Source organism: Fringilla coelebs (genome assembly GCF_963513975.1).
Source record: "Fringilla coelebs genome assembly, chromosome: 24".
Taxonomy (NCBI): Eukaryota; Metazoa; Chordata; class Aves; order Passeriformes; family Fringillidae; genus Fringilla; species Fringilla coelebs.
This window is the reverse complement of record NC_140050.1, coordinates 4997270-5014582: the sequence shown is the minus strand read 5'-3', so window position 1 is coordinate 5014582 and position 17313 is coordinate 4997270. Positions and strand designations below refer to the sequence as shown.

Below are 17313 nucleotides of genomic sequence, written 5' to 3'. Positions count from 1 at the left end.
GCCCTCCCCAGCTCCTCCAGGGGAATATTAAACCACTCGATGAGGCAACTCCTCAGCCCCGAGACGCTGCTGGTTTCATTCAGTGCTTTGAAATTAAGAGCTGGAAGTGGGGAGCGGCTGCACCCAGGGGGGAACGACCCCGCTCCGGTCTGGGGGCACCGGGAGGGCGGGAGGGGCGGAACGGGGCTGCTGCCGTCCCGATTCCACTCCTGGCCCCATCCCAAACCCGACACTCCCGTGGGAACACGGCCGGGTGTCCCGGGCTCGGGTTCCTGCACCTCCCGAGCATCAGCACCCCGGGCCTCACGGTCCCAGTCCCGGTCCCGCTCGGTCGGGGTCCCGGTCCCGGTTCCAGCCCTGGTCGCGCAGAAATGTGGAGGCGCCGCACTCGGAGGATTACGGCGGCGGCGCGGACGGGGAGCGGAGCCGCCGCCGCCACCGCCGCCGTATAAAAGCGCGTCCGCGCCCGCCCCGCCCGGGCTGCGGTGGCGGCGGCGGCTCCGCTCCAGGTGCGGCGGCTCCCGGCAACGTCCCGCTCGCGGCGGCGCCGGTCGGTCTGTCCGTCGGTCCCGGCGTCGCGTCGCGTCTGCCCCGTCCCATCGCATCCCTCGGCGCCGCCGGGTCCCCGTCCCCCGGGTCCCCGATCCCCGCTCCTCGCGGCCGGTTCCTTCGCGCTCCTCCCCGGGCTGGCGGGTCCCCGTGTCCCTCGGCGCGGCCAGTTCCCTCCCGTCCTTGTCCCGTCCCCCCCGCCTGCCAGGTCCGGGTCTCTCGGTGCCGCCGGTCGCTCCCGGGGCTTCCGGCTTCGTCCTGCCTCTGCCGGTGCCCGGCCCCCGGTGATAGCGTTGCCCCTCGGGTCTCTTCCAGCCCCACACCCGGCAGCAACATGTGGCTCCTGGAGCGGCTGCGCGGGGTGGCGGAGAACGGCGGGTCCCGGGGCGCGGGGACAGACGAGTCCTCGCGGGGGTCCCGCTACAGCAACGTCCTCACCCCCGACAAGATCCCCGACTTCTTCATCCCGCCCAAGCTGAGCGCGGCACCCGCCGAGGCTGAAGGCTCCGAGGCGCCCGCAGGGGCTGCTCTGGGCGCCTCAGTCTCGGAACAGGACCTGGCCAAGCGCAAACCCCCGCGCAGCCCCCGCCCGTCCAGCCGCTCCCGGTCCCGGACCACCGGGCGGCACATCATCCAGATCGAGACCGCGGAGGACTGGACCGAGGGCAGCTGCGGCACCAACGTGGACCCGCAGGCACAGACGGCCATGTCGCTGCCCTACGTGCCCAAGGCTCAGACCTCCTACGGCTTTGCCACGCTGATGGAGAGCCCCCACACCCGGCGCAAAGAGTCCCTGTTCCACAGCGAGCACAGCAGCCTCTGCCCCTCGCCCGTCACCTCGCCCGGCGCCCAGCGCAAAGCCAAGCTCAACGGCGAGAGCGGCCGCCGGACACCGGCCGACCTCGGCGCCGCCCTCATGCACCCCGGCCGCTACTTCAGCGGCGGAGAGAGCGACACGTGCTCCTCGGCAGAGTCCTCGCCCTTCGGCTCCCCGCTGCTCTCCCGCTCCGTGTCCCTGCTGAAGCTCTTCAGCCAGGAGAGCCAGTCCAAGGTGATCAAGCTGAAGCACTCGGTGGCCCGCAACAGCTCGCTGTCCACCGACGACAGCTCGGCCGACACCAGCCCCAGCGCCCAGCGCCGTGCCAGGAGCGCCCCGGCCGGGACGCAGCCTCCGACCGCCGTGCTGCCCCTGGAGCTGCCCGCGGGCCGTGACCGGGAGCACAGCCTGCGGCTGAGCCGGGGCGGGAGCCTGCGCCTGGCGGCCGAGTACGACCCCTCCAACGCCCGGCTGCGTGTGCGCCTCGTCTCCGCCGAGGACCTCTACGATGCTCTCGTCGACCTGCGCAGCATCAACTGCTGCGTCTCGCTGTGCCTCAACCCCGGCAAGCTGCAGAAGCAGCGCAGCACCATTGTCAAGAACAGCCGCAACCCCGTCTTCAACGAGGACTTCTTCTTCGATGGGCTGGGCCCCGGCCACGCCAGGAAGATGTCCCTGAAGCTCAAGGTGGTCAACAAGGGCAGCAGCCTTAAGCGGGACACGCTGCTGGGGGAGAAGGAGCTGCCACTCACCGCCCTCCTGTCCTGCCTGTAGGTACCTGCTACCAGCCCCGGAGGGAGCCCTCCCACCTGCGGGGCCGGGGCGAGGCAGGGCGGCCGGCTCTGTCCCCCAGCCCCGCTGGAGGAGGGTTTGGAAGGGCCCCCTGAGGAGGGCCGGGGTCGTGGCAGAGTGTGGGGGTCCCCAGGAATGGTGCTGCTGCGGGGCTCTGCCAACACCAGCTGGCAGCCACAGCCTCGGCCCCTGCTCCCTCCCTGGTCCTGCCCCGGGGCTGCATCTCCTGGAGCCCAGCAGAAAGTGGGGAGCCCATTCCCCACCAGGGAGGATGGAAGCACCTGTTGGACTCTTCCCTCCCTGTGCCCGTGGTCTCCAGCTGCCACCAGGCAGGTTGGAGGTGGGTGAATCTCTGTAGCACGCTTACGGCCACCTCTCAAAGCCCCAGCACCTGTAGTCAGGTGACAGCTTTAATTTAAAAGACAAGTTTTTGGTCTTGGAAACTGCAAAGAAAATACTGCAGAGGTGACCTGAGAGTGGGCCAAGGGTGGTCATCCTGGGGGATGAGTCAGATTTGTGGCTTTTGAGCCCTTCCTGGACTCGGGCCAGCCCTGAGAGGCTGCAAGGTTGGCTTGGTCTGACCCCTGCAGCCTCCCGGGCTGCCCTCCCTGCCCACCCCAGCACTGTCCCCCACTGCTGACCCCCACTGGGGAACTGCTCCTGGAGCTTTGGGGGGTTTGTTTGCCCAAATCCAGGAGGCTGCCTGTGCTTTTCCCCTGCCCACGGGAGGGAGATGCCAGGGGCTGGCACCCCTTGCCCTGGGCACACGGATGGTCCCAGGCAGTGTCCCAGCAGATGTACTTGCTGACAAAAGCTGAGGTGACAGGAGTAGCCCCCTCTGAGTGCAGGTGAGGCTGGTCAGGAGTCTCCCCAACCCTCCATCCTCCCTTGTCTATGAGGGCAGAGGATCAAGTGGCTGCACCCACTGGGCAGCAGAGATGTGTCCTGTGGGGCCACCAAGCTCCTGTACCCACCGGGATCTGCCTTCCCAAAGCGACTGGCCTGGCTTTCAGTTTCCCTTTGGGTGCTCCCAACCCTTCCCACCCCAGCCTGTCACCCCCGCTGAGTGGCTGGGGACAGTGGGGGCGGGGAGGACGCCAGCCGGGGCATTCCCGGGGTGGATTAAACACGCTGCGTTGTTGTTCGGTGTGGTGTCACCCTTTGTGTCGGGCTCTGCATGTTTCTGTGCAGGGAGCAGGGTTTGCAGCGCTCCCGTCCCCGCCTGTCGTGGACACACGTGTGTCCCCTCTGTGTTAACCTCCGTGCTGGCAGTCCGTGTTCCTTCCTCGTCCTTCTGCAGCAGATGGCAGATCTCAGTGTTGACTATTTATACCCGAGGCTGATCTTTTGCAGCGTTTTACTTTGTCTGTAAATATGTTCCAGGTACTCGAGGCAGAGCTCTGACCGTGCCGTGTTTGCATGTCGGGGGGATTCAGGGTGATCGTGGCTGTTTGCTGAGCTTGTGGCTGAAAACGTGCAGGACATAAGGAGCTGACATGTCCATCCTTCACAGGGAGTTTCCCACTTGAGGCTTCCCCGTGCTCCCCCAGGAGCCAGCACCAGGGATGGTTCCCAGCCCCCAAGTGCCCTGGCTCGTCCTGGGGGCAGGTGAGGGCTCTGGGGAGGGGGGGACAGGGAGAGGTGTCACATCCCAGGCTGTGGGGTGACCATCCTGCCCCTGAGGAGGTCTGGGGCAGGAAGGGGACCCTGCCCAGCTGGCTGCTGCCTGGCAGCCCCCACACACCTCACCCTGTGTTCCCTGGGGGGCTGCACCTGCGAGGGGCTGGGGAGACCTGGGAGCTGCTGGGGTTAGGGGGGGACAGGCTGCAGGAAGAGGGGGAGTGGGAGCTGGGATGAAGGCTTTGGTGCTCTGAGAGGTTTGAGGGCTGACATCCCCTCAGAAGAATCGTGTGCCTTTGGGTTTGGGGGAGGAGGATGCTGAGAGCAGGAGCCCATGCTGCTCCTTGGGTTGGGGCTGACCCCAGAGGGAGACCCAGGGGGCTGGGGACCCTCGTTCTGCCCCAGCCCAGCCTGTCCCGGGGCTGTCTTGCTGGAGTTGGGTGTGTGACCATGCAGAGAGCCCTGGGATGAGCTGCTGCGAGCCCTGCTCTGAGCTGGGCTGGTGGTGTGGGAGCCAGGGCTGTTGCTTGGATGGGTCTCTCTGCTGCTGGAGCTATTTTCTGTTGTTCCTGCTTTGATATTTCTGTGGCTGGATTTAATGATGTATTTTTGGAGTGAAAAAATATATTAATACCTGAATGGAATGTTTGTTTACAGATGATTTCCTCTTTTTAGTGCAATAAAGTAATTTCTAAAACAGATGCAGGTGTGGCCCTGGCTCCTGCTTTCCCCAAGATATTTCCTAGCATTATTCTTGATGGCTCCCTGTGTGGGGGAGCAGAGCTGGAACCTCAACACTATCCAGACACGGAGCAGCACCGCTCTTCTGGATGCTGCTCCCCTTTCCAAGCAGCCTTCCAGGGCCTCAAGGTGCTTCTGAAGCCCTTCCCTATCTGCCATGGGGTGAGGTGAGAGTGAATCTCCTGGGAGAGGGGGGGTACATGGGGAAAGGTGCTGTTCCTGCTTGAGGGGGGACTCAGGGCTGTGCTGAGCCACGGCATTGCCAGCTCACAGCCAGGGCTGTGACACTCTGTGGGTGTCCTTCCTCCTCCTCCTGACCCCTGCAGCCCATCTCAGCACTGCTGATGAAGAAAATGGTGATGGTTTTGTTCTTGTCACTCCCAGCCCCCCTGCCCTGCCCAGCTGACAGCATTCAGGTTGCTTTCTTTTCTCCCCATCTGGCACTTCCAAATCTGTTCCTAGCCAGATGCTGCTGAAGAAAAGAGGAGTGTTTGCCTGTTACCTAAATACCATTTTTCTAATTTCCACAATTCTGATAATTTGTCATTTTTGGTAGCTATAGAGGCTGGGTGGGAACAGATCTGTTCTCTCACCTCTGGCCCCCACAGGGTTGGTGAAAGCAGCCTGGTAGGTGCTAATAATTTAAGTCATGCTTTTTCTAGAGGTCCAAAGCTGCAGCAGTTAGTAACAAAATGAGGGTGATTAAGTTAGTCTGAACCAGAGTGGATGGGGTCAGCCTGAGCACATGAAAATCCCTGGAAAGTGTTCAATATTTGAAGAGCTGGAAGCAGCCAGAGGGGTGGAGAGGGGTATCTTGTGGGGGAAGATTTAACTCTGAATTTGTAATTGAGACACCGTGGGAAGGAAATGTGTCTGCCTCGCTGGACCTGGGAGGGCTTGGCCATGCTGAGAGGAGCTCCTGAGCTGGGAGGTAGAGGATGATCCATCCTCTGGGGAAGAGGGTGACACATCCCCACTGCACAATGCAGCCCCTGGGGTCAGGGGGTGCCCGGGTAAAGAGCAGCCAGGTGAAATTCCAGCTCTGCCCTTTGCTGTGCACACCAAGTGATGTCTGAGCCCTGGGAGATCTCCTCTGCACAGGGATCCCTCTGACCAGGGGTCCCAAGGAATGTGTGCACATTTGGGCCCCCCAATCTGTGTGGGAAACTGAGGCAGAGCAGGGGAGGCAGCTGGATGTGGAGGAGCCCTGATCTCCAGAGAGAGGGAGTGAGGCTCACCTGGGTGAGAGGCACACACAGGCCACGGCTATTTTTAGCCCTGTGTTCCCTCAGCGCGAGGACTCAACTTCTGAGAAAATTGCCTGGAGCTCATTTAGCCATGGCGTGATGGCTGGCGAGGGAGGAGGGAGGGAGAGGGCAAATTAGGGGTTCAGTTTCATCCAGGCTGTTCGGCAGTGCCAAGGCTGCCGGGAGGGCTCTGCAGCGAGGAGATCAGCGGGACTGTCCCTGCTGGGGATACCCTGCCCCATCCTGCCGTCCTCGGCACCCCTCGGGGATCCTCGGCGGTTTTGGCTGAGCAGGGCTGCGACGGCTGCTCCTCCTCTCGGGATTTTTTGGGCGCTGTTGAGGCTGGGGGAGCCTCGCGTGCTCCCGCGGGCAGCCCCAGCCCAGCCATTTCCCTCCCCCCACCCCCGACTCCGGCTGCCGATTTCCCGTTTCGGTCAGAAAAGCATCTTCCCGTTGCCTGGCAACGCTCGGCCGGTGGCGGGGGGGCTCCACGCGGGGAAGGGGGTGGCCCTGCGGCCGGAGCCAGCTGGGTACCCGTGGCGACTCCGCCACACGGTTCTGGACACCTGGGCCGGTGGGCCGGTGCGGGACCGGGCGTGCCGAGGCGCGGGGAGGACGCGGGGAAGCGGCGGACGCGATCCGGGCAGCGCTGGCTGCAGGGAGCATCGGCCTCCCCCGGCACGGCGCTCCAGCGCTTTATTGCAAGCATTTGTCTTCCATGGCAGCGTGTCTGCCTTAAAGGGGAGAGGAGAGACTCCCACTGTTACTGGGAGGAAAACAGAACTTAATTGAATCCCACAGTCTCTTGTAGTCGCATCAGTGGAGAGTGACACCCCGGCGCTGCCACCGGCACCCAGCAGTCTGTGCTGCTCCTCCAGGGGACACGGAAACCCTCGGGCTGGGGTCCCAAGAGCCCGCCGGGAGCAGAGATGTCCTCCAGCTCCTTGTCAGCCCGGAGGCACTTGGCACTGTGCTGAAATGCAGCTCGGTGGCAGCAGCTGCCAGGGTGTACCTGGGGCAGGCAGAGCTGCCCGGCAGGATCAGCCCCAGCACACAGCTCCCCCTGCGCTGCTTTTCCATTTGCACTTTGCTCTCCGGCTTTAAGGTTGGCAATCCAACAGGGATCTGGGCCCAAATCTTGCCTTCACAGGCAGGAAAAGGCAGCCAGAGGATGGGAAATGGCGCTTTGGATTCCCCCTCATCATTAATTCAAGCGCCTGGATCCAGCCTTGACTTGGGGATGGGGCCGGGGTGGGTGTACAGAACATGAGGAGCTGCAGTGGGAGAGGGCAGGGAGCATGCAGGGATGGATGAGGGTGAGAGCAGCAGGGTGGAGGATCTTCCCTGCCTCTCCTCACCCTTTCTAGTGACCTGCTCCTCGCTAGCTGCCTGGTGGACTTGGAAATGCTGCCTTTAAAACGTTTGCAAAATTCCCAAAGCATCAAGAAGGCCCAGGTGGGAGGGTGGAAAACGGCATAAATAAGCAGGCAGGAGGATTTGTTAAACGCCAGCAGCTGCTGGCAAACACTTCAATATCAGTGCAGCCGGGTGCTGATCCGTGTGGCTTTTGGGGCCACGGGCTGGTACCAGCCCAGGGGGGCTGTGGCTGAGCCCAGGGTGGCCGTGGGGCACAGGGGTCCTGCTGAGGTGGAGGGCACCTGGCTGGACACAGCAGGGCAGGGAGATGTTCCAGGAGCAGACTCTCCTTCTCCTCCTGCTTCACACCCAGACCTCACCTCTCGGGTGGGAGGACATGTCCATCTGCACCCCCAGAGCCTTTTGGGGGTGTGTTAACCCCGCTCCCCGTGCCGTGGCCGGTCAGGGGGGTGGGCTGAGGTGGGAGCGGGGCTCCAGCCCGGCGTGGGACCGCCCCTGCCTGGCGGAGGCACAGGCGGCCCCGCCGTGGGAGCAGGGCCGGCATTGCCATGGCAATGAGATAACAACGGCAGCTGCCAGGCGGGGAGCAGCGAGGGCAGGGATCTCCAGCAATGCCGCGGCCACACTCGCCCGTGCCAGGGCCACACTGGGATCCCAGCCCAGGGATCCCATCCCCTGTCCGAGCTCTGTATGGCCCGGACAGCACCGAGCACGTCTTTGCTGCCGTGAAGCCCTTGGCACCCTTCACACCCGCGGCAGAGCCAGAGGTTGCACTGAGAAATACAAAAAAAAATACAGATTCAAACCCTCCAAGCTGTCCACTGCCAGGTTATAATTAATCCCCATTTGCACTTCCTTCCAATTTCCCTCGCACGGCTCCTGACCCGGACCAATTGTCGCATGAGGTTCCTGTAATTGCTAATCTTATCAAGCACATCGGCGTGAGGTGAGAACGCTGCAATTAGCAGGGGCAGGAGCCGCAGGTGAGCTGCTGCCGGGCGGGTATTTGCTTCACCTGTGCCAGGGGAGGATGCACACTGCCTGCTGTGCTTGCTGGGGCTATTCCTTGCCCAGTCTAGGCAGGATGGCATCCTCAAGGTGACCGAGGCCGAGCAGTGCCCAACCCACCGAGCAGCAGGAGCTCCACAGTCCTGCTGGGGTGGGGGCTCACCTTTCCCAGCCCCACATCACCGTGCAAGAGTCCTCAAAGAGCCGCAGACCCTCTGAGGGGGCTCAGACAAACAAGGTACAAACCCTCAGGAGGGGGATCCTGCTCCCAGCCGCCGATTGGGAACTGAGGCGCTTTTTTGCGGACAATCTGTTCCCTCCCACTGCCGCTGGCTCCCTGCCCGCCCCAGCTCCCGGCAGAGGCGTCGGGTGGCGAGAGCGGGTCTGGCCACAGGGGCAATTCCATGGAAGCCCCCGAGCGCCGCAGGGCCAGGCTGGGCTGAAGGGGCAGCGCTGGCAGAGCCCGGGAGCAGTGAGCAGCCGGGTGTTCCCCCAGATGTTCCCCCAGCTGTTCCCCAAGGTGTTCCCCCAGACCAGGCAGGTGACCTGATGGGGCTCCCAGCCTCGTCTGGACGCATCATGGATTTGTGGGGGGTTTGGGGAGCCTCGAGCACATCCCAGAGGTGCAGGAGGGGGCTCAGACAGCCCCGAGCTGCGCTGCCGGGCGCCAGGAGAGCATCGCAGGGCCGGGTGCCCCGCCGGTGGCACACGGCAGGGGGTGGCAGGGGGTGGCAGGGTCCCAACCCTCGCCGCAGCTGCGGAGTCCGTGGGGTGGTGTCGCACGGGCGCCTCCCGAAACCTCTCGCTTTGCCGCCCCCAGCCGTCTGTCGCTGCTGACACTCACCGACAGGAATAAACTCCAACACCTACCATATGCTTTGCTACTTCTGCTGCCCGCGCTCACTTGTTACTATCTATTCTCAAAGCTGGGGCAGCCTCTGGGTGGGGCGGCTCCCAGCAGTGGGGAGATGAGCTGCGATGGGGTGCTGGTGTTTCTGGCACAGGGGAGTGCAGGGCATCTTTCTCTGGGGGTCTCAGCCCTGCTCTGTGAGCAAGTCCTGCTCCCCAGCACTTCCCACGTGGGCACCAGCTCTGGTTCTTGGCTGGCCCAGCTGCTGTGGCAGTGGATTTGGTGCTGCTGGAGCCCCCTGGTCCTGTCCTGCCCTGCCCAAGGGGCTCAGCACACTGTTGGTGTGGCCCTCCCACAGCATCACCCGTGCCATGCTGTGCCCAGGCGCTGCCCACTGGCTGCTGTCACAGCTCACTGGGCACTGACAATGCTCCTGCTGGGGCAGTGCCCTGAGGCCACGTCCTGGCCTCCATCCAGCCCACTCATCCTGGCCAGGAGCAGTGTTGGATTGCACTAAATTGTTTCTTTAGTTGTTGTTTTGCACTGGGTGATTGGAGATTTGCACTGAGTAGTCTTTATATTGCACTGAATAGTTTATGTTATATCACATGGTTTGTCCCTCCCTGGCCGGGAGCAGGACACCAACAGCCTGGCTGTTCCCTGAGTTGTTCCCTGGCACAGGGACGCGAACCAGCAGGATGGCTCCAGGTTCCAGGCATGGGATCTGCATCCTCAGGGCTGTCCCCAGTGAAAACCACAGGGAAGGGTGCAGTGAGCAGCAGTCAGCGTGTCCCCCTGGCCCTGTGCTGGGATGGGCACAGCCTCCCCTGGCAGGATGGAGATTTAATCTCAGTGTAGAGGCACCATGAGCAGCGTCTCTTCCCCACTGTGAGCTGCTCCGTGTGTTTACGACTCTCACAGCCAGGAAAATTCATCTCGTTTCGGGAGTGAATACATCTCGGCTCATCCGCCAGGTGCCAGAGCTGGTGACGCTGTAAACGACGGAAGATCTTCACAGCGGAGCTCGGCTGGGCTCAGGCTGAGCCTGTCCTGCCCCCTGGCACTGTCCCCGCTCCCCGGGGCGCTCAGGGGACAGGCGGGGCTGTGCGTGAGCAGAGCCCAGCCCCGGCTTCCCCGGGGCATCCCGCATCCCGCCCCGAGCTCTAATTGCACCATGCCGCTTTGATTCCTGGCTTTAATTGCAACCTAACGAGGCCCGGGCAGCAGGAGAGGAAAACATCAAGCTTCAAGGGAAACAAATCGGGAGAGAAAAGAACATTTACTGGTGACTAATAGGTCCGCGGCTCGGCGTGTGTGTTTGCCTGCCACAGTGCGGGACGTTGCCAGGAGGAGAGGGGATTTCTTCCTACTTGGCAAGCCGAGCTGCACAGAGCAGTGCGAGGAGAGAGGATTTTTCCTGGGCCCATGCCGCTTCTGTGTTATTTTTAACGCCCTTTGCACAAAAGCTGAAACCCATCCCGAGCTCCGGGTAAACAGAGAAGGTTTTGCCTGATTTCACAGGCAGGGTTGGGGCTAAACAATCCCGTGGTGACAGATGGGGACGTTCACACACTGCCCTGGTCACGCCAGAGGAGATTGAGACTCATTCGGTGAGAGGAAAGGATGAGAGTTTCTGGTGCTGGCACTCAGAGTAGCCACCACGCTCACTGAGTGCCACCACGCTTACTGAGTGCCACCACCCTCATTGAGTGCCACCACCCTCATTGAGTGCCACCACTTTCACCAAGTGTCACCACCCTCCCTGAGTGCCACCATCTTCACCAAGTGTCACCACTCTCCCTGAATGCCACCACCCTCATTGAGTGCCACCACTTTCACCAAGTGTCACCACTTTCACCAAGTGTCACCACCCTCCCTGAGTGCCACAACCCTCCCCAAATGCCACCACCCTCATTGAGTGCCACCACCCTCACTGAGTGCCACCACCCTCCCCGAATGCCACCACCCTCTCTGAGTGCCACCACCTTCACCAAGTGCCACTACCCTCATCAAGTGCCACCACCCTCACCAAATGTTACCACCCTCCCCGAATGCCACCACCCTCCCCAAATGCCACCACCCTCCCTGAGTGCCACCACCCTCCCCAAATGCCACCACCCTCCCTGAGTGCCACCACCCTCCCCAAATGCCACCACCCTCCCTGAGTGCCACCACCCTCCCCAAATGCCACCATCCTCATCAAGTGCCGCCACCCTCCCCAAATGCCACCACCCTCCCTGAGTGCCACCACACCAGAGGAGGATGGGGCAGGGCAGAGAGATCCTGGTGCTGGCAGTGCCTGAGCTCAGCCCAGTTCCCTGGCAGGGCTGTGGGAACTCTGCCTGGCACTCCCTGGGCTTTCCTTGTGCACGGGGGGACCAACCCAGCGTCCCCAAGAGCTGCTCAGGGGTGGCTGAGGTGCCTTGGTGGGCTTTGCTGTGCTGCTGAGGTGTTGGGGAAGATGAAACAGGAAAGCCTTATGAATATGATTGCCTGGCAAAAGATTTTGAGAATATGGAAACTATAAGTGAGATTGAAATGAAAGCAAGCTTTGAGATACTTTAGTTACTGAACAGCTGGAAAATAATGGTGTGGCCAGCTGAAGGTAATTCCCTTTTGACAAAACAATCCTCTCTGCCTGCAGACAGGTCTAAGGGTCAGAGCAGACCCTCCTAGCTTGGCAGAGGGGGCCCAAAGAGCAGTTTTTAGGGTTTAAAATGTAACACATTTTATGGTAATGTAATGATTCTTATAGGCTGTATGTAAATGCTGTAGGATTTGTATCTTGTACTAGATTGGTTAATGAAAATTATCACTCCTACACTGAGGGATGCCAGGGCCAATGCCACAGGATGGGAACAGGGACAGGGATGAGGACGTAGCAGCACAGCTCAGTGGTGTTCCTGATGCCCACCTGCCCACCCTGGCCTCTGGGGTGGCCCCACAGACATTTGTGTGGCTCCAGCATGGCTGGCTGGGCAGTTCCCCCCACAGCAGAGAGAGCTGGGATCTCGTTAGTGAGCTCCTGGACTTTGAGCATGTTGGAAAACAGCGCTTGCTAATAAGAGAAAAAGAATGACAGCAAATAAGCCCAGCCACGGGAACATGCCCTTTTCATCCAGCATTTTTTATTCCCCCACATTCTCCCCCCTTCCCTTCTTCGCCAGTGGATTGAAGCCACTGTAATAAAATTATTAAATATAAAATAAAATAAAAAAAAAAAGATGTAGCCCCCACCTCGATGCGGCAACCATGGAAACCGGATCAAGGGGACACCTGTACATTTCCATTCCGGGCTCCTGCTTGCTGAATATACAGAGGAGCACTAATTAAAACCCCAGTGAGAATGGCAGGTGGAGGGAAGGAGCCAGCCCTGGGAGGGGGGCTGTGTGGCTGGGAGGTGCTGCTGCTGCTGCTGCAGGGATGGGCCCTGCCAGGTGTCCAGTGAGCCTTAAAAACCATCTGATGTTTCCAGCTCCCTCCAGCTCTGGGATGTGGAGCAGGTGCTGGCTGCACCCCAAAATCTGTGCTAACAAATTCACCCCCCTGAGGGGCCTTGGGGACCCCATTTCAGCCATGGGGATGATGCTCAACAGGGCAGGGCAGAGCTGGTCCTCGGTGGTTTTATACTTTTTAACCATTTCAGCAGGAGGAAGCTCCCTGATCTGGCACGTGAGCACCCAGAAGGAAAAGGCTGTGTTTAACCTGCAGGTTTATTTTTACCGACAGCAAATGGCAGCGCCTGGAACATTCCCCTCTTTGGAGTTAATTTTTACTGAAGCTCAGTTTTAGTCATTGTTGTCTAAATCTGACTCCTCCACATTTATCCCACGGAAAAGCTCCCGCAGCTCAGCCCTCAGGATTTCAGTGCCCCCAGGGCTGGTGCCCGATGCCAGCTCCTGCCAGCCCACAGGAGTGATGGATGGGGAAAGCTTTTCCTTTCGGCAGAGCAGACGTCAGGCCGTGCTCTTCCTGCCGGAGGTGAGCAGAGCGCTGAAACCCTCTGATTGCGCAGGGACCGTCTCAAATCACTCCCCAAGTGTCCTGCCCAGCTGGAGCCCGGAGCGGGGCTGGCTCTCTCTGCGTGCCCATCAGTGGCAGGGGCTGGACCAAGGGCTCTCTGGTCACTCTGCCGGGCTATTTTCCCAGCAGGCTGCTCATTTTCTCTTCCTGAGCTGTGGAGATGACCGAGTGTGCTGAGCAGGTGACAATTCTCCTCCTCGGTGCCTCTGTCCCTCTCAGGACATCCCGGTCTGGCGCAGAACAGCCCGGGCAGGGTGTCTGAGCTGCCCCGGCTCCACAGCCGGGCTCTGGCTCCACAAACACCCGGGCACGGTGCCCGCCCGGACCAGCAGCTCCCCCCGAACCATCGTCCCGTGGGACTCTGGAGAAGGGGCTCCACTTGGGCAGAGAGCTCAGGCACGCAGCTCAACTTTGGGGAGAAGCAAATTCCTGGTTTCCATGGGAACCGGAGGAGGAAAGTTTCTGGGGCTGCGGTTGGGATTCTGCCAGCCAGGAGAGGCAGCGGGACCCCGAGGCAGCCATCCCCCCACTGCCCGTGCCCCCAGAGGTGCCCCCTGAGATGAGGGGTGCGCCGGGACTCCCCGCCCTCCCCCTCGGAGCTGTGTCAGATGTGAGCTGACATTTAGCTCTCAGCTCAGCGAGGAGATGCGGCGATAACTCTAATCTGCTTTTTTCCTCCTCACGCTCTCCCTGGAGGCAAAAGCCGCTGCTGGGAGAGCAGGGGGGCTCTGGCAGCTCGGCACAACAGCACCGCAGCGCCGTGCCGGGGGTCTGCAGGGTCCCGAGCAGCCGGAGGTGTCCCAGCACCACCACGCCCTCCCATCCGGACCCGAATGCCAGGGGCTGCGGCTCCTCGGGGACGTCCCAAAAGCTGCAAGGACAGAGGTACAGCAGCACCCTGGGCATGGCAAAAAGCCCCCAAGCCCAGGTGTCTGTGGCCCCTGCCACCCTGCCCAGTGGCCCTGCCACACCCCACACCCGTCACCGCCTGCAGGCGGGTGGCAGAGCCACCCTGGCCTGTGTCTCTCTCTTTTCTGGTGTCTCAGCTCCAATTAGCGAGGCCCCCATTAATTTTTTCCACTTAGCAGCTCACGTCAGTGTCAAGCCGGCAGCGAGAGCAGGAGGGAGCCGGGGTTGAAGGGAGACAGGGTGTTGGGATCAGCCCAGTAATGAGGCACACAGAGGGCTGAGCCTGGCTGGGAAGGAGTCCCTGAAGAGCAAAATCATCTCAGCATCCCCCCCTGGGCTGTCGGGTCTCATAGTCGGAGTCACAGACCAGGTTTGGCAGGGATTTGAGGCATCTTTGGAGGCTCCTGCAGCTGCAGGCAGAGGTTGATCCCCAAAACCCCCAGAGCAAGGGCCGACCTTCACCACTTGGCCTCTGCCCGGGGCAGCACCACCCTCCCCCTGCTGCGGGTCCCGAGGGGTGAAGGCAGCACGGCCGAGACCCCCGAGACCCCCCCTGGCCGCTGGAGATTGCCTGGAGCGGGGTTAATGATGCATCCAGATGGAGCTGACCTTTCCACCTTTCCACCTTTTAGCTTCACCTGCAACTCCCTTTTCCCTGCCATTATCTGCATGGATGCCTGTGGATTTCATTTCCATATTCATGGTGTTTTAATGACCCTGTAATATCTTTATGTTCTGCAATTAAATGTGGAATCTTTCTTTTTTTTTTTTTTTTTTCCCTTCTGCAGATTAGCATCTGCAAAGGATCATTTGTGGCATTTGAGCAGAGGAAGGGAAGCCTGTTCAGGGGGGAGATGGGGTTAATTAAACTTCAGAGCACAGCAGGCTCCACTGCCAAATATCCTTCTTCCAGTGGGACAAGCGAGGGTGAGGAGGGAGCAGCTCTGGGCTGCTTTGCAGTCAGATGGTTGGGCTGCCCCTGGGGCAGCTCCTGGGGGTGTTGGAGTGCCTTTAAATCGTGCAAGCACACACGAGGCACACGTGTGCGCTGCACAGGGCTCCAAATCTGCATCGAGACCCTCTGCAAATCAGGGCTGAACCGCTCTGGTGCCACCCCAGTGCAGCTGGGGCAGCCAGGCTGTCATCAGAGTCCTGGTGAGGCCATTAGAGCTCCTATCGCTCCATCTCCATCCCCGAGGCTAATGGACATCTGTGCTGCTGCACCACCCCCTCCCTGGCACCCTAATTGAGTTTCAGCCCTGTGAGATGGATGGGGCTGGGCTGAGAGGGAGCAGGGAAGAACAGGAGGGGGCAGAGGCAGCTCTGAGTAGAACACAACCCCCTTGCCCTCCATCCACCTCTTGCCCCTCTTCTCCACCACCCCAAACCTCATCTGAGGCATCCCCCATGGCCTTGCAGGATGGCTGGGGACAACCAGGACCCAGCAGAGCTGGAGTGGTGTCCAGGGGCTCTCAGCTCCTCCCTGATGGGACTTGGTGACCACAAGCAGCCCCAGCAGGCTCCGTGCCTCCCACACAAGCTCCCCCCTCCTTCTCCCCTGGTTCTTTTGAAGCTGCAGCTGTGAACAATATGTTGTGAGTGTGAGGCCCAGGAGTGGCGTGTTTGGCACATTGAATAAAGATGGGGACGAGAAATGCCTTCTCCTGTGGCTGTTTGATGTGAAGGGCAGCACTGAATTCATTAGGAGTGCTGGCAGAGCCCCTGACAGAGTCCAGGCAGTCAGAGCAGCACAGGCTGGTGGCCTGTGAAGGTGCCACCCCGTGTGGTGGCACACCCTGGCACATGGTCACACACTGGCCATGCCAAAGCACCTGTGTGTGCTGGGGCTGGAAAGGAGACCATCCTCCCCCTTCCAGGGGTTGGAAAGGAGGGAATCATCCCCATTCCTAGGGCTGTAAAGGAGGGCATCATCCCTCTTCCAGGGGCTAGAAAGAAGGGCATCATCCTCATTCCAGGGGTTGGAAAGGAGGGCATCATCCCTGTTCCTGGGGTTGGAAAGGAGGGCATTACCCCCATTCCAGGAGTTGGGAAGGAGGGCATCATCCCCATTCCAGGGGCTGGAAAGGAGGGCATCATCCCTTTTCCTGGGGCTGGAAAGGAGGGCATCATCATTTCCCAGAGGTTGGAAAGGAGGGCATCACCCCCATTACAGGTGCCATCCAAGCCCACACACCCCTCCAAACCCTGCTGCCACAGGGCTGCAGCTGTGGTGGACACAGTGCCTACACAATCACACCTTTATGCACCCCACAACACTCCCACCCCTCTGGGGTGATCCGGGGAGGAGGGGGGCTGGATGCAGGACACAGGGGTGCAGGGAGGGGTGTGGGATGGCCAGGCTGCTCCCTCCCGGTCCTGCTGCCACCTCCCGCTGCTCCAGAAGGATGCAGCATTTTACCATCACCCTGTGAGGCTGACAGGCAGCAGAATTAATGAGTTCCTCATCAGCACTCCTTCATTTAGCTCCCTCCCTCGGGGTTACACTCCCACAGCCCCCAGGAAGCACAGAGGGAATGGTGGGGGGCTTGTTTTCAGGGGTGAGAGCGCAGGACACAGGTAAACAAACACACCTGTGTGCCCAGACAAGGGCTGGAGGGGGTGAAGCTGCCCAGCCAGGTGGATGAGGGGTTCCTGAGATGCCCTGAGCCACAGGGACATGGAGACCCTGCCCTGGCAGAGGGCACGGGGACCCAGGCATGGCTGTCCTCCACACACCCCTCATCAGGGCTATTAATTATTCCCCCTGCTGTTAATTACTGACACCAGCAAGGAACACAGCTTATGTGTCAAATGCAGGAGCTTCACCAACTGCAGGATTGACCCCATGGAAGCCAAGGAGCTGTGGGAAGCAGCAGGACAGGGGGACACTGCCATCGAGCAGCCTTTGTGTTGTGTCCATCAGCAGCAGAGGTTTGTGTGGCTTTGCTGTCCCCTGGGCTGTCACCACACAGCAGAGCATGGAGGGATGAGACATTCCTGTCCTCTCTGTGCTGGCCTTTTTGGAATGTTGACATCCTGAAAGGATTGGCCATCCCAGGGGGGGTTTATTTGGCAGCACAAAGGCTGTGAAACTGCAAAGTCTCAGCATGCCTGCTGTCAAAACACATCTTCCTGCCTGTGCCCTGTGGTGCCAGCTGGGATTTCAGCACATGGGGTGGCAGCCTGGGCATTATCTGACCTGCAGGACTCATCCCAAGTGTGCCAGCCCAAGCCTGTGCTGGATTTACACCCGTAGATATCACAGCCATTTTTGTGAGCCCTGCAGAGATTGTGATAAGTATTTTGATTGTAAATAAATTACATTTGTGGGTTGTGACGACTTGAAGTGGAAGGAGGAAGGGAGGGAGGCAGGCTGGGAG

General features: G+C 60.6%; 1 protein-coding gene across 1 annotated transcript; it reads left to right on the top strand.

The window, feature by feature from the left end:
- The first annotated feature begins 491 nt into the window (after window positions 1–491).
- Window positions 492–3909, top strand: C2CD4C (C2 calcium dependent domain containing 4C). Its single transcript, XM_084221214.1, has 2 exons — window positions 492–509; window positions 865–3909. Exon 2 carries the CDS (start codon window positions 884–886, stop codon window positions 2138–2140), a length of 1257 nt encoding a protein of 418 aa, XP_084077340.1. The 5' UTR covers window positions 492–509; window positions 865–883; the 3' UTR covers window positions 2141–3909.
- The last annotated feature ends 13404 nt before the right edge of the window (window positions 3910–17313 follow it).

Excerpts from the sequence above, each read along its gene's own strand:
- C2CD4C (XM_084221214.1), top strand. The coding sequence starts at position 884 with ATGTGGCTCCTGGAGCGGCTGCGCGGGGTGGCGGAGAACGGCGGGTCC.